Source organism: Procambarus clarkii, chromosome 45 (assembly GCF_040958095.1).
Source record: "Procambarus clarkii isolate CNS0578487 chromosome 45, FALCON_Pclarkii_2.0, whole genome shotgun sequence".
In the NCBI taxonomy this organism is placed as follows: domain Eukaryota; kingdom Metazoa; phylum Arthropoda; class Malacostraca; order Decapoda; family Cambaridae; genus Procambarus; species Procambarus clarkii.
This window is the reverse complement of record NC_091194.1, coordinates 5672480-5688527: the sequence shown is the minus strand read 5'-3', so window position 1 is coordinate 5688527 and position 16048 is coordinate 5672480. Positions and strand designations below refer to the sequence as shown.

The 16048-nt window shown below is 37.5% G+C and overlaps 2 protein-coding genes across 3 annotated transcripts in view; one reads left to right on the top strand and one right to left on the bottom strand.

The window, feature by feature from the left end:
• The window catches only part of LOC123769814 (glutaminyl-peptide cyclotransferase), a 15059-nt gene extending 9076 nt beyond the window's left edge, over positions 1-5983 (top strand). The window contains 3 exon segments of the mRNA XM_045761122.2: positions 2967-3131; positions 4026-4236; positions 5072-5983. Coding sequence (XP_045617078.2) covers positions 2967-3131; positions 4026-4236; positions 5072-5223 — 528 coding nt within the window. The 3' untranslated portion in view covers positions 5224-5983.
• Positions 3376-14236, bottom strand: Datp (purine phosphoribosyltransferase family protein Apf). 2 transcript variants are annotated; one of them, XM_045761124.2, is made up of 4 exons: positions 14107-14236; positions 11478-11617; positions 10475-10590; positions 3376-9714 (listed from the first exon to the last, which is right to left on the bottom strand). In XM_045761124.2, exons 2-4 carry the CDS (start codon positions 11596-11598, stop codon positions 9511-9513), a joined length of 441 nt encoding a protein of 146 aa, XP_045617080.1. In that variant the 5' UTR covers positions 11599-11617; positions 14107-14236; the 3' UTR covers positions 3376-9510. The 2 variants fall into 2 exon arrangements, with proteins under 2 accessions (XP_045617080.1, XP_045617082.1); XM_045761126.2 differs by lacking the exon at positions 14107-14236 and adding an exon at positions 13853-13992 and having other exon boundaries at positions 9422-9714.
• Between the last annotated feature and the right edge of the window lie 1812 nt (positions 14237-16048).

Sequence of the window (16048 nt, the reverse complement as noted above, 5' to 3'; positions counted from 1 at the left end):
TAAGAATGTTCTTACATTTTATGTACAGTACAGTACTTTAATTTCAGTGTATCTATTTATGCCTGAATAACTTCAATAAATTCATTTGTTGGCAACTTTTTTAATTAAAAAAAATTAGTTACACAGAAATCACAATAGCGAGATACAGTATATCAAATCAATAAATCCACAAGGGCTGTGATGTTCAAACCCTCATCACGGCCCTTGTGGATCTATTCCATATTTAGTTACTTTGTAATGAAGTGGGTCCTGTCATCAACCACCACACAAATATCTCAATCTAGAAGTTTCCTTTTACACAGCTCCACCTCGCACTTTCCTTGCCACTCCCATATACACTCCAGGGGCATACACCCATTCCATGAAAATGTTGTGGAAAGCATTGGTCTGGTGAGGGCAACATTATATTGTAACAAACCCAATTAGGGCTTTACCTAGTGACAAGCTTGATAAATTCAATAAATAAATAAATAAATTGATAAAAAAGAGCAAGATTAGAAAAAAATAAGAAAAAGAAATTTGATGAAAATTACATGAACTGACAATCCAGATTTCAGTCTTCCATGGAATCCAGATACAGTACTGCATTATATGCAAGTGTATATAAAAAAAGAAATTCTTAGAAATCAGAAGCAGAAGGAAAAATTTAGTGGGTAGATTTGGTCTGGAATTTTGTGAAATCTGATATTTCAGGCTGCTACTCTACATATACAGTTACATATGATTGAAGAGTATTTATAAGTATACAATGTATATTACAGTATATAAAGACACTAATATGCAGAGCATTTTGGGTATACATTAACATAATTAGGTAATTCATAAGTTTAATGCAGTAAGACTTTAATACTAAATGGGGAAACAAGCTAACATAATTGAATTGTTAGAAATTTGGCAAATTCTTGAGTTGACTCCACTTGGTGGTTTCCCAGACCTGCTTCCCTATGCTGCCTCGTAAGAACCACCTTGCAACACAATCCTAATACTGCACATTAGACTCTTGGCTGCGAGAAGCACTTGGGGAAATCCACACTTGTCTCCAAAATTACGGCAATAAAGAGATGACAAGACATGAAAACATTGTCCATCAGCATAAGAGCACTAAAGTCTTAAAACTTGAACATGGCTATAAACAGTAAAAACACTGGACCATGTCCTAACCATGTGGGTGACCTGGAACTACAGATTAGACATCTCCAAACCATGCAGTTAATTCCTCAGTGTCATCCTCACTAATTAAGGATTCTCATAAATATTCCTTTGAATCTCTTGTTAGCTGAAAAGATATCTACCAGTAGTAATAGTAGTCAGGATAAACTGTGTAATGGAATGAAAATGTATCTGTCCTTGAAAGAAAAGGCTAAATTCATTCTGTTGGTTACACTGTGCTTCAGTTTTAATAAAGAACATTCAGGATTTCCTAATATACTATACTGTATTTAAACTGAGTTATGCAGCAAGCAAAGTTATGAATACAGTATAAATATTGGGAGAAGTGTTGGGATAAAATCCTATTGGGTGTAAGAAAAATATGCAGAACATTATTTGTGTACTCATAAATGATACTGGTATTGCAATATGGGTGAGCATAGTGAACCAAGAGTGGTAGGAGGCATGCTGGGGAAGCAGTATGACTTCAAATCTCTTGTTTATATAATATATTTTATTCATACACTATAGTGACCATATTAATGGTTACATAGTAATTATACATTACATAAAACCACTAGTTATGCACAGCATTTTGGACAAAATGTAAAATTTTGTATAGTTTCAGATTTATTAAGGTAGCACTTAATACTGTTAGGTAAGCTAACATAAAAATTGTTGAAGGAATTAAGCAAGTGATACACAATTTTAAGCAATATCTGTTTTCTTACTGAAATAGCTCATCATTCTCCCTAATATAAGAGGTTGAGAAATTTACCATACGTTGACTAGATAGAAAATTGGGATTCATTCAGATATTGAGTTTTTAGACACTACAAACATATTCTCTGTTTGTAGTGTTTGAAGAAAAAGACCAAGGAGATAACAGAGAAGAAACGAATAAGAAAGCCTAGGTGCACCAAAACTATGCGGCAGAAATTTTTAACGAAGTTCAAAATGAGAATGAGAATCATGGGTAGGAACAAGGAAGAAGACATGCATGATGTTAATGTGTGTAACAGCACTCTGGTAAAACACAAGGGGCATACCTTCATTCACAACTTATCCAGGATAACGTCGATGCCAAGGCAACCCTTACGATGCTTCGGGAAAATTAGGTGTTGTGCTAAAAGAGGCAGTACATTCAAGCTTACCTTTGTCCCAACAGTTGTGAGTACAGTGCAGCATTTATAATTTATGGAGACTTTAATACATTATAATTTTAAATTATATTTGGCAGCTGTCATATTCTGGTTATTGGCTCGTGTATGAAAATAGATTAAAAGTTATTGCAAACCCCAGGAATGTATGGAATAAAGAGGTACTGTATTATAGCGTTAATATATCGTTTAAAATTTAAAACTGGATTTAGTTATGCCCGATATGCTTTGTGTATCTACTATATAGTTTCTATAAACATTTTAGTGGTTAATTAGTAGGTAAAGTACATTTTATACAAATTATTATTTTTAATGTGAATGAAAGCTTAGGGAAATAGTAAACTGCCAGGAGACTAGTCAGAAAACCAAAATGGTAACCCTATATTGGCAAATATAAAACAGTACAGTATATGATTACAAAAATTAATTAATGTATAGATACAGTATTTATAGGGGAATGCCCCTCTCAGTAGCTCTCATAGCTTAAGTGCTGGTAATTCCAAGCCTTAGGAAATTGCACAAGAGACTTAACCATATTTGTGCATACGTTTTCAATAAAATTGGGAAAATAAACTTGCCAATTATATGTGATCTTTGGTTTTTGAGTATTGTACAATTGCTTTTTATGGAGAAATACTACAGAATCTTAATTTTCAGCAGTCGGATCTGACCTTGCAATTCATATTCTTTGATGGGGAAGAAGCTTTCCGCCAGTGGTCAGCAACTGATTCCTTATATGGAGCACGGAACTTGGCAGCCAAGATGGAAGCCAGTGCGTATCCTCAGAGTAATGCTGATGGCACCACTTACCTTAATAGAATAGTAGGTATTTTTAATTATTTAAACAAGCTGCAATGGGTTGTGAAAGTATAGATTTTTTGGCAATTTAAATGGTACATTGTTTTTCCTCCCTTTCATCATTCTCCATTGCTCTTATTCCTCTTTCTTCTCAAGTACAGTATGCTATGTGCAGTAGAACTTACTTTAATTCATTGTAGTTGTATAATAAATTTTGATACTGTATTTTGTAAAATAAAAATGATTTAACTTGAATGAAAATACTGTAGATATTGACAGCATTTATTATTTTTATAGTAGTATTATACAGTGTACTATGTAATTATAAAAGTTTGTTAACTATACTTAGGTTCAACTTGTTTGCACTTTGACACTCAAAATTATCATAGTATTCTACCCAAAAGATTACTGCAATGAGTAAATGCTATGCATGAAGGTAAATTTGTGAGTGTACATACTGTAATACCTTGTATGCTTTGTATTAATGTGTATTGTATTGCATTCAAATTATGAACCTCTGTTCCACCTTCATAAATACTACAGTAAAGATGATCAATGTCAAAATGTTCATTACTGGTACTGTGTATAATGAGAATCTTTAGAGCAGTGTGGTGGACAGTGTCCTTGGTCACCCCAAATGCAGGTACAGTACATTGCTCATTAGACCATGATGGGCTTGACTGCAAGAAAACAATCCACCTGAGCTTTCAAGGAGTTTGGAGACACCAAACTGGTATCTAATCCAATTTATAAATGTTGTTGGCCCACACCAGGTCTGGCATGATTTTGGAGTAGCGTTTGGTCTCAATGCCCTGCTCTGAAGATTTTCCCAGATAAATCATGCAATTGTGATTTTGTTTATTGTATATTACTGTATATATATACATACACATTTTCATGTACATATATATTTTCCAGGACTTGTTTGTGTTGTTGGATCTTCTGGGAACGAAAGATGTAAAGTTTTCCAGTTACTTCAGAAATACTGACCGTTGGTATGCTCGTTTCATGTCATATGAACGACGTCTGAATGATCTACAGTTACTCCACAGACGTCGTTTCATGTTTAATAAAGACACGTTTTATGGGGCTGGTATTGCAGATGATCACATTCCATTTCTTGAAAGAAGTAAGGATTTTTTAGATTTTTTTTCTTAGTGAATTGTCCAATTATGTATGAAAACTCCTGTGACAGGTCCAGCTTAAAAAAATCAATAACGCTTGAAACAGTCCAGCAATCTCGCATTGTTCATGTTACAAATATAGTTTTTTCAGTTTCCAAGCATAGTTAGTTTTAACAGATGTCTCTGAGTTTGGTGGTACATGTATTAATGCTAAGCTTAGGAAGCTTGGGTGGGGGGGCTACTGAAAATAATGGTGAACTTAATTAAAACTGCTAACTCATAATAATAATGAGTTAGCCACCTCATTAGCTCCTATGATTTCCTGGAGCTAATGAGGTGCCTAGCTCTTGATGTCACTGAGGAAGCCCTCCCAGAGAAGGGAGGTTTCAATATACTGTAGTTAATGCTAGATATTTTCTAAGCAAAATTTCCTTCACCTTGATGCATCTATTCACCTAGCAGTAAATAGGTACCTGGGAGTTAGTTGCAATGGGCTACTTCCAGTGTATGTATAACAAATTAGGATTAATGACTTGCCCGAAACACACTTGTACAGCCACTAGCACGCATAATGTAAGAACTCTTGTGTATATGTACAGTATAATAATAATAAATTTTTATTCAGGTAAGGTACAAAAGTTGATGGATTTATAGATAGCGCTAGTACATACAATGTCTAAAGCCACTATTACGCAAAGCGTTTCGGGCAGCATGGGAGCATATATTAAAAAAGAAAAAACAGCCCAATAAGTATCTAGGAGCAAGGTGAGGAAAGTTTCCCGTACTGTTATAAAATCAAATTTGCCAACTGAATTTAATTTTTGTTTTAAATTTTTTCAGGTGTTCCTGTCGTGCATGTGATTCCCGTACCTTTCCCTTCAGTATGGCACAAGAGCTCCGACAACGAGAGTGCCCTTCATTATCCCAGTATTCAGAACTTTAACAAAATTTTGCGGGCATTTGTTGCTGATTATCTGCATTTAGTTATATAGGGATTCGCTCAGAACACGGCTATTCATGATGACCTCTAAAATATTTTTCTCTAATAAATAAGCTGTTAACAATTTATAAAATATTACCTTGCTGTTATACTAACAAAGCTACCATTGGCTCCCATCTAAAAATTAATTAGTACAGTACTGAAAGAGCTCGGTAATTCTGATTCCTGTAATCCAACTGGATTAAATTTAGTTTGACGCATTTTGACTTTTAACCCGAATAGGAGTTTGGGTTAAAAGATTACACACAACGAAAAACTAAGTTGAAGTCAAACCTTAACTTTACTAAAAATTCGAGTTACTCAAATTTGTCTCGACATAAAACCCATATAAATTTTTGCATGCTCCTGTTATAGTTAATTTGCATGGTTGTCTAACTTCAATGGGGGTGGGCTGCATATGATTTAGATGGTACAAGTCTAGACAGTGTAGGTCTATCAATTCTTAATATCATAGGTCTTAAAAAATTTAACATAGGGTCATCAAGGTTGTGTTCTGGCATAATGAAATTAAAGCGAAAAATAAATTTCCAAGGATGTGGTTCATATTCTTGAAAGTGTGAATGAAGTGTAGGTCAGACGACACTCGTCACAGAATGGTATAGAGAATATGGAGTTTATTTTTATACATGTCTAAATAATGCAATTTTACTAGTTTGCACTTTAATTTTTTTAATAGTTTACTAGTTTGCACTTTAATTTTTTACTCTCATTCCATTTAATATTCTTGTTCACTAATAAAATCTTTAATATTTTCATGGCTTTAAATGTATGTTACATATATAGTACCTTTAGCAGATAGTATGCACAACTTTAATATTAAACCTCCCATTAGTGACAAGAAAATGGTGAAATGCACATTCATTTGGAAAATTCTCAATACAGTACATCAGTCTCATATTCCAAACGGTTAAAAAAAAAAAAAAATTGTACCCCTCCCACCCATATAAAAAATTGTTTGGGAAAACTCCATAGCAGTTACCATGTTGCGACGAAGGGACTAGTGCTTTACGCCCAGCATGCTTCGTTGGAGTTCCATTAGGCTGACGTGGGACCAAAACTGTCTGTGGCTTTCACACTTAAGTGTTTGATGTACATAAAGGCCCGTATAAATCCCATTTCTCCCCACACTAGTGCAAGACTTGTTGGAAGTTTGGTGATAAGGCCCTTAATTTGCAGAAGTGCTGTACCCCCAATTATAGACCAATAGCTCTAACCTCACTTCTTAGCACTTTCAAAGATTTGTATGATGATGCAATTCCATGTGATTTGTAATTACACTTCTACATAACCCTGGGTTCAGAATAGGGTGCTCCTGCCTCTCACAGTTGCTAGATAAGACGTGACCTTAGGTGCCATGGAAAACAAGCAAAATGCTGATGTAATACACAGACTTTGCAAAAGCTTTCAACAAATGTGACCATGGTCACATTCGCGTGGGAGCCGAGCGGACAGCGCGCTGGGCTTGTGATCCTGTAGTCCTGGGTTCGATCCCAGGCGCCGGCGAGAAACAATGGGCAGAGTTTCTTTCACCCTATGCCCCTGTTACCTAGCAGTAAAATAGGTACCTGGGTGTTAGTCAGCTGTCACGGGCTGCTTCCTGGGGGTGGAGGCCTGGTCGAGGACCGGGCCGCGGGGACACTAAAAAGCCCCGAAATCATCTCAAGATGGTGGTGGTGCATACAAAAGGAATTACTGGTGGAGAAGAACCTTCAACTTCCTAATGAACAGAACAATGTAATAGTCAACACAGTAAAGTCCGGATCATCTACTGTGAAAAGCTTAGTTCCCCAAGGTACCGTACTTGCTCCAGTACTTTTTCTCATCCTAATATACAAACAATGATACAAACTACAACACTATCATTTACAGACAACACCAGGATTTTAATGCGAGTAGACAATATTCAATCAATCTCCAATCAGATGTAAATTGGGTCTTTCAATAAGCCACGGGACTAACCTTCATAGAACACCATAAAGTAGTAGTCACAACTGCAAGAAAAATAGGCAGGTTGGATAACAACCTCCCAAACAATGGATGCCATACCAATGATACAAAAGTCATCTTAATTATTGGGACAAGTTAAAAGCTTTGAATCTATTTTCTAGACTGCAGGTGAGAAAGATGCATAATAATCTACATGTGGAAGATCTTAGAGGGACTGAGACCAATAGGCATAGCAGGATGTGCAAAATACCCCATGAAAAGCAGATGCAATAGGTACACTGAGGGAGAACTATCAACATCAAGGGCCCAAGACTTTTAAACACACTGCTGCTACATGTAAGAAGCATAACTTGCCGGCCTCTCAGTATTCGAGAGACACCTCGACAAACCTCCAGAGAACACCTGATCAACCAGGCTGTGATTCATAAGTCAGGCTGTGAACAACTGACCAACCAGGAGGCCTGGAGACCAGGCCATTGATTCCCAGAAGCCACCCCATCCTCAAAAGTTTGTAAAGTTTACATTCACAATCATACCAGTTTGCATCATTAAATGCAGTGGTGGTCACTTAAATCGTGCATTATACACACAATATAGGAAATGTCCTCCTCTGGCAACCTGTCAATCACAGCACCAGAGCCTCTTCGTGGACATTATGTACGCTCCGCTGTCTGTCTGAAGAACCTTGACGTGCCCTCCTTAAAGTTCTCCCAAACCAACAAACAAGTGTTTTAAATAGTGTGTATGGAGGTCATAATTTTCATTCCCGAACAGGTTTTAGACCCTTCTACCCTACCTTGGTAATCTTTTGGGAAAAAAAAAAGTTATTTTCTAGAATGTCCCCCCCTCTTTGTGCCAGTGAATTACATGCTAGAAATTTTGCTTTGGTGCCTCTGTAGAAGCACTGGTCATTTTCCTTTGGGATAAACAGTGCTGCTTCCCCTCTCAATTAGGCTTTTATAAATGTTGCTGCATGACTGGCATCCTGATAAATTTAGATGTCTGGTGAAACGGTATTGATCCCGAGGCATTGGTGCATAATCTCTTTGAAGCCACCCCCAGAAAATTAAAATATAGGTTTTTATTTAAACATTATAATCCATATAGTATTTAAACAAATGTGAAATGCAGTATGTACTGTGTGTAGACTACTGAAAATTTTGAAATTAAGTTGCATGAAAACCCTGCCAGTGGTCTTGGATTGAATGAATGAATGAATGGGTAGAAATCTGAGTAATGAATGCAGTTTTTGAAGATAGGACAAGTGCTGATAGCCTCCTTAGCAGCAGTGTCAACACATTCATATAAGGTACAGTAATACCAATATGGTTGGGAGCCCAACAAAACTCATCTCTCTTAAATCTGCTAGAGATAAGAAATGGCCAATGTTGAATTTCTACCACCACGGATACATAGGGTTAAATGACTCCAGAGCTAGGAAGGCACTGCGAGTGTCAACCACAAGGGGACAGGAATGCTGATGTCGGGAAAGCAGTTGACAAAGTGCAATGCAGGATTACATAAAGTTCCATGATGATAAACTCTAGGAACAGGGGTCAGGAAATATAGGTTTGGTCAGGAAAGAGAAGAGTAGCAAACACCATTGGCAGACTTGGACCCACCTGTGAAGAGGGCTATGGCGTGTAGAACTACATGAAGTTGAAGCTCCATGTTAAACTTCCGGCATGTAATGCACTGGGGCAGGAAAATAACTCTTCCTTTGAACATCTGGTGTTTCTGAGGACTAAGAGTTGCAGGGATAGAAAGTAATTATCAAAAGACAGCACCAAGCCAGTGAAATTATGTAGCATCAGAGTTGTACCAGACAACTCCTTAAAAGTAATTTTCATATGAAGTGAAAATTGTTGGCTTTTTGCAAGGGGGAAGGGGAGGTCAAATAATTTTGTTCCTGGAACCTAATATTGCCTTGACATTTTCATCACAATTATGCACGTGCACACACACACACACACATCGATTTAGTAACAGGAATCGATAAAATTGATAAGGAATTCCAGAGACCCGGAACTTCAAGAACAAGAGGTCATAGATTTAAACTAACGAAATAAAGCTGCCATTGACTGCAGTAGGTGAAGATGCAGACAATACCATAGGTTTTTGGGACAGTTAAATATCATCCAGTATTGCCAAGTAAATTTTCTAACAAAAAGTTTTTAAACTTACAGCAGAAATAATTACCTAACAGAGAAAAGGGCAGTGTAATCCAAAGATACTTATCCCAAAACATTTCTTTCATGCTTTAATCTGTTAACAATTTAAATACAAATGTCTTTTAAGACCCAGTCAAGAATCTTAAGAGGTATTAAAATGATTATTCTTGATAATATTTCTTAAGAAATTCGTCACATTCCTGAAGTGCAGATATCATCTCTGGAAAACTGGCAAGTGAACAGGCCTCGGCAAGCGGTAACCAGCGGAAGTCCACGTGCTCCTCAGAGATTGTCACCTCTGCTGTGGGATCCTTCACCTCCGCTGGCCACAATACAACAGTTTTTGGTTTTCGGTTCACAGTGTACTGAAATAGATAAAATATCTGAAGCCTTTTAGATAAATTCAAGTACAGAGTATGTATTAAAAATTAAGACTACTATTCAAAAGAACATAATAATATTTACAACATGAACAACATCCTCTAAATACCCAGAATGGTGTTTCAATGGAACAGAATTCAGTGGACCCTCCACAACCACATTCTTGCCTGTGGACCCTACAACAAACTAGCTAGGAAAATTAACAGTAGCCATTGCTGCAACAAATACATATATTCATACGTCATAAGCCTTGCATTGTTGCTCTTAGGTAAAAATTCACATAAACGATGACACAAAACATTCAGTTAAATAGACGCACAAATGTTCTTATTGTTAAAGTATTATACAATACAGTACATGGTATTAATCCCATGACCCTTTAAAATTCTTTCTTGGACCCCTGGTTGAAACTCTGTCCTAGGTCAACTATTGACCTTTCTCAGGATGCAGCCCACAATAGTTGCCCAATTTCTAGGTACCTTTTTACTGCTAGGTGAACAGGGTATGTACCCAACCATTTCTGTCCCACCTGGGGATTGATCCCGGGACCCTCGATCATGAGTTCACAATGCATGTCTGTGCATGTTCTTAACATTTGTTTACATAAAACAAAAGTTAATAGATATACAGCAGTTAGACAATAGTATAACAAAGTATTTCATAACACCTCTCCTTCATTCATTAAGATAGGCTCCCACAAAATGCAAAAAACATTTATTATATGCCTTTAAAATAATTGCCCACCTTCATGATCGTTTGAAAATTTTCTATGATGGTGAACTGTTTGGAGTCAAGTCCTGCTTCTTCGTGCGTCTCCCTAACAGCAGCCTCCAAGTCTGACTCACCAGGATCAACATGGCCTGTTGGTTAATGACTAGCAATATATCTCCAGGTCAAAAGAATAACAGTTACAGCTGCGTTCAAATACACTAAATCCACACAGAGAGAATAAGTTATAACAACATGGCTGAAAATTACTACACAACCCACACATGTGAAAAGGAAGTGACCAACAGAGAATTATGAGCAAAAGAAATGGACAGCAGAAATTACACCCGAGACATGTTTAATTTATTTTGTTTCAACACAAAAATTCTAAAAAAAAAACAAAAAAAAAAAACAAAAAAAAAAAAAAAACATACTGTATGCCCAGTATTACAAAATGGTGTAGGCTGTTGAGAATGATTTAATTCCCATTGTCGAGGACTGGAACTTTGGACTTAGGTTTATCAAGGTCCTCATAGGCCAATGACTATCATTGCCAGGATGCAACATCCATGCTATTAACAGAGTAGAGCAACCTTTAAGTAAAAATTCTGTCACTAAATTTTACATGACATACAATAATCACTTGGAATATTCTTTTATTTTACTTCTTTTATTTTACTTTTGCTTTGATTTGTTGTGATATTTGATTATTTGAAAGCTTCTCACAATATTTAAAAGGCATGAAATGTTCCCCAAAATTTTGGTTGGTACAAGAAAATTTTGCATCAAAGATCTGGCAATTTTGGCACACACTTTAAAAGGTTGCCCATCCCTGGCTTAGAGGTACCTTGATAAACATAAGTATAGCCTTCCAGTCCCAGATAACAGGTATTATAATGAATATGGACATTAAAGAAAGTATGGTTATGAATTCCATATAAAAAAAGATAGAAACTAAGAGCAAATTCTAGCTGGCTACAACAAAAATATGCTGATACAGTACTGTATATTAATTTACTAATATTATCAAAATAGTAACCTTTAGGAGGAGTCCAGTGGGCTTCTTTTCTTGATGCTTGGAGCAGAAGATATTCTATTTGTGCCGACACCCGTCGGAAGATGATAAGTCCAGCAGCTCTCACTTCAGATCTTCCACACATGTTTACCTCATGTGATGATCTACAAACAATAATTATATAAAATTCTAGTTAATTCAAATTCCCATTATCAGGGACAGGAAGCCTGCACTTAGGTTTATTAAAGGCCTTCTTGGCCAAGTGCTGACCTTAACCAGGATGCAGCCCACAACAGTTGCCTTACTCCCAGGTACCTATTTACTGCTATGTGAACAGAGCAGTCAGGTGAAAGGAAATGTGCTCAATCATTTTCTCCTGCCAGGGGATTAATCCTGAATCCCTCAGTTAAGAGTCAAGGAAAAACCTCTGTAATTACCTTAGTTGCAGGATGAGAGCTATGCTCGTGGTGTTCCGTCTTCCCAGCACACTGTCATTTAACGCTTTGAAATTACTGATGGTTTTGGCTTCCAACACCTCACCTAACTTGTTCCAACTGTCTACCACCGTTTGTGAAAGTGAATTTTCTTATATTTCTTCGGCAGCTTTGTTTAGTTAGTTTAAATCTATGACTACTACTTCATAAAGTTCCAGGTCTCAAGAATTCTTCCCTATTAATTTTATCAATGCCTGTTACTACTTTGTACAGTGATCATATTACCTCTTTTTCTTCTATCTTCTAGTTTTGGCATATTTAATGCCTAACCTCTCCTCGTAGCTCTTGTCCTTCAGTTCTGGGAGCCACTTAGTGGCATGTCTTTGCACCTTTTCCAGTTTGTTGATGTGCTTTCTAAGATAGGGCACCATACAACCAATGCATATTCCAGCTTTGATCTAACAAAAATCGTGAACAATTTCTTTAGTATTTTGCCATCTATGTACAGTATTTAAAAGCAATTCTGAAGTTATAAAGTGTAGCATAGGCTCCTCACACAATATTCTTTATGTGGTCCTCAGGTGATAGTTTTCTGTCTAGAACCACCCCTAGATCTCTTTCTTTATCAGAATTCTTTAAAGATTTCCTCACATAATTTATAGGTTGTGTGGGGTCTATGTTCTCCTATTCCACATTCAATAACATGGCATTTATTCACATTAAATTCCATTTGCCAAGTGGTGCTCCATGTACTGTACATACATAGTTTGTACAGGTCTTCTTGAAGGGCATGACAATCATCTAAATTTCTTATCTTCCCTATTACCTTAGCATCATCAACAAACATATTGATTTAATTCTGTATTCCATCTGGTCGGGTGCCAGTCACCCATCAGTGAAAGAGCGGGAGGGGCTGGCTGATCGGCTCAAAGTCTCTGCTCTAACTCTCTCTCTCTAAACTGCCAAACAGAGCATATATATCCCCTCCTTTCCACAGCCCAAACAGGATGGGGTGGGGGAGGGGTTGTACTATTCCTCATGCACAAATAAGGACTGAGACAGTCAAAACTAATCCTTACCAACCTATGCTGGCCTGCCAGTACAAGGCTCCTTGTTGGAGAATTGCTGATGACAGGTGTCTCGAGCTAGCTCACGCTCGTCTATACCAGCTCACTCCTCACCTAACACGCACACACACACAACTCCCAATTACACCATGAAAGAGTGCAAAACAGTTGCACTGTTACAAATGAATAAAACAATGGTTAGAACAAAGAAAGCAAAGGGTCATTATAAATGGAAATGAATCCGTATGTAGAAATGAGGTGAGTTAAGGTACCACATGGATCCATTTTGGGGCCAACATTCTGTTGTTGTATAAATAACATGAGAAAATCACAAACCACAAAATCAAATTTGAACATTACAAAAAAAATGGTATTGTGGAAAATAAAAAAAGCTACCAAGACTCTGCAGAGATATCTGCACAAACTCCCCAAATAGTCAGACAATTGGCATGGGTATAGGGTGCATAATAAACTAACAAAATCAATCCCGTCCCCATCGAGGCCACTAGTGAGACTGGCCCTCTGGTAATTACCACAGTGTAATTATCCAAGTATAGTTACACAAGGTGATCTATGGGGATGCTTCTCCAATCAGATACTGCTGCAGTCATGGTCATTCTTGATTCACAATCAGGAATCCTGGGCAAGACAAATGGTTGGGCACGTTCACCATAACCTAATGCCTCTTTTATATTATTATTATTATTATTATATATATATATATATATATATATATATATATATATATATATATATATATATATATATATATATATATATATATATATATGTATGTATTTATTTATTTATTCAGGCTGCTTATCCCAGTCAAAATGAATTATTAATTATATGCCACGCAATTGCTTGTGAAGGCCAAGGTGTTACTGGTGATACTTGCCGCTGATTGGTATTATTGCGGCTTTCTTCTCCTTTACAAAATGTGCAGATTATGAGAACATTTCTGAAGGTATTTTTTTCCCCCTGCTTTGCGGTAGGAACAGGTCACATGAACACTTCCTCAGGAAATGTGTTTCTCTCAGAATGTTCGGTAATGTTTATTGTTTGTGATGTGTGTATATGTATGTATTAACACGATGTACTGAACGGGGTGAGAATAGCTTGAGCTACCTCATCCCTTTATGTGTATTTTACCTCAATAAACTTATTTCAATTTCAATTTCAATTTCAACACTTGCTCCACCTCCTGAGGCCGCAGCTGACTGCTGTGTTGTCGTCCGGCGACCAGTCACTTGCTCCGCTGAGTCATGGTCTCCGTTTTCTTTAATTAACGTCCTTGGGTAAATAAAATTTTTTTAATTTAATCCAAAATTACGTGTTATACTACGATTTCATTTGTCTAATGAACTCATTTTATGTGTTGGGGTATTTGTACGGAAACACTACTGATAATAGAGAAAGTAAATATTTTGTATTTTAAGATATGCTATGCATATCTTAAAAGATATGATATGCTACGCTATGCTTATCGGCCGACCGGCTCCCTTGCGGGGGCCGGTCTTAAGCCTCTGCATCACTCTCTTGAGCCTCTGCATCCCTCTCCTAAGCCTCTAACACTCTCTTCAGCCTCTGCATCACTCTCTTAAGCCTCTGCATCCCTCTCTTAAGCCTCTGCATCCCTCTCTTGATCATCTGCATCACTCTCGTAAAAGCCTCTGCATCACTCTCGTAAAAGCCTCTGCATAACTCTCGTAAAAGCCTCTGCATCACTCTCTTGAGCCTCGGTCGGCCGAGCGGACAGCACGCGGGACTTGTGATCCTGTGGTCCTGGGTTCGATCCCAGGCGCCGGCGAGAAACAATGAGCAGAGTTTCTTTCACCCTATGCCCCTGTTACCTAGCAGTAAAATAGGTACCTGGGTGTTAGTCAGCTGTCACGGGCTGCTTCCTGGGGGTGGAGGCCTGGTCGAGGACCGGGCCGCGGGGACACTAAAGCCCCGAAATCATCTCAAGATAACTCGAGATGCATTAAATGAGTTGGTATATGTTGAAGCAGTCAAGAGTGCAGTCCTCGTCGTACAAGCAATTACTTATGGCAGTGTAGCTAACAATTCAGTATACAACGTAATCCTAACTTCTCCATTGAACCTTTAATTTGACCAGTTTCCTAGCATGTATATTGAAAGTTTCAATATAACCTTCCCATGGGTTATATGTATACTGAGTATTGTTACGCTTATATATTGAAGGTTTCAGGAATATTAAATAGGTTACAATTACAGGTTAACCATTCTGGTTCAGGAAGCATAATTACCAGGAATCAAATTACAGTGTCCAGGTAGTTTCTGGGTACTTAACATGTGCATAAATTGCAAGAGTAAGTTAGACAGATTTATACTAGTGATAAAACGACAAGAAATAAAAAGTGGGTTTCCCTGACCCTAACTTCTGCACCTTGAAAGAGGGTGTATGATGGGAGTCTAGGTGGGGCCTTCCCTTCGTGCAGTAGTATCTAGTAAAGATGGAGAAGAAAATGCAACAGGGAAGGAGAAGGAAAATGATCTCCAAAGACCTGTGAAGTGTGGAGTTCGTAGAGTGAGAGGGTGACCACGGGCCGGACGTGGGGTTCATCAGGTTTCGGATCAAGAGTGGTACCTATTTCTCCCCACATGAAACAAATGAAGAAATTTGTGTGCTATGCCAGAAATGGTTTCAATTTTCATGACAATGTAGTTTACAAAGGTCATCACTGACCATGTTTAAAAATACATGCCAAGGAGAGGTAAACAAAATTAAAGAACTAGTAATATACACCCATAGCTCATATTTGAGGGACCCGGGTTCAGTACCCACACAGAACAAATGGTTTTGTGGCAAAATAATTAGGCATTTCCTTTTGCCTAATGCCACTGTTCATCCAGCAGTAAAATGGGTACCCAAAAGTTAGACAACTGTTATGGGCTGTATCTTGGGGAAAGTCAATAGTTGGCCTAGAGGTGAACCTTGATAAGCCTACGTGAAGGTTTCCTGTGCATTGCGACTCGCTTTGCTTCCTCCTCAAGGGTCTTTGATGTCCAGCACAGTGTATAGTGATTAATAGTGTATCAATCTTGGCAACCATAAAGTTTACAGATAACC

Coding starts and splice junctions, on each gene's coding strand:
- Datp (XM_045761124.2), bottom strand. CDS start 11,598: ATGTGTGGAAGATCTGAAGTGAGAGCTGCTGGACTTATCATCTTCCGA. Junction 10,591..11,477: donor CCACTGGACTCCTCCTAAAG/GTTACTATTTTG, acceptor ATTAACCAACAG/GCCATGTTGATCCTGGTGAG. Junction 9,715..10,474: donor ATTTTCAAACGATCATGAAG/GTGGGCAATTAT, acceptor TATCTATTTCAG/TACACTGTGAACCGAAAACC.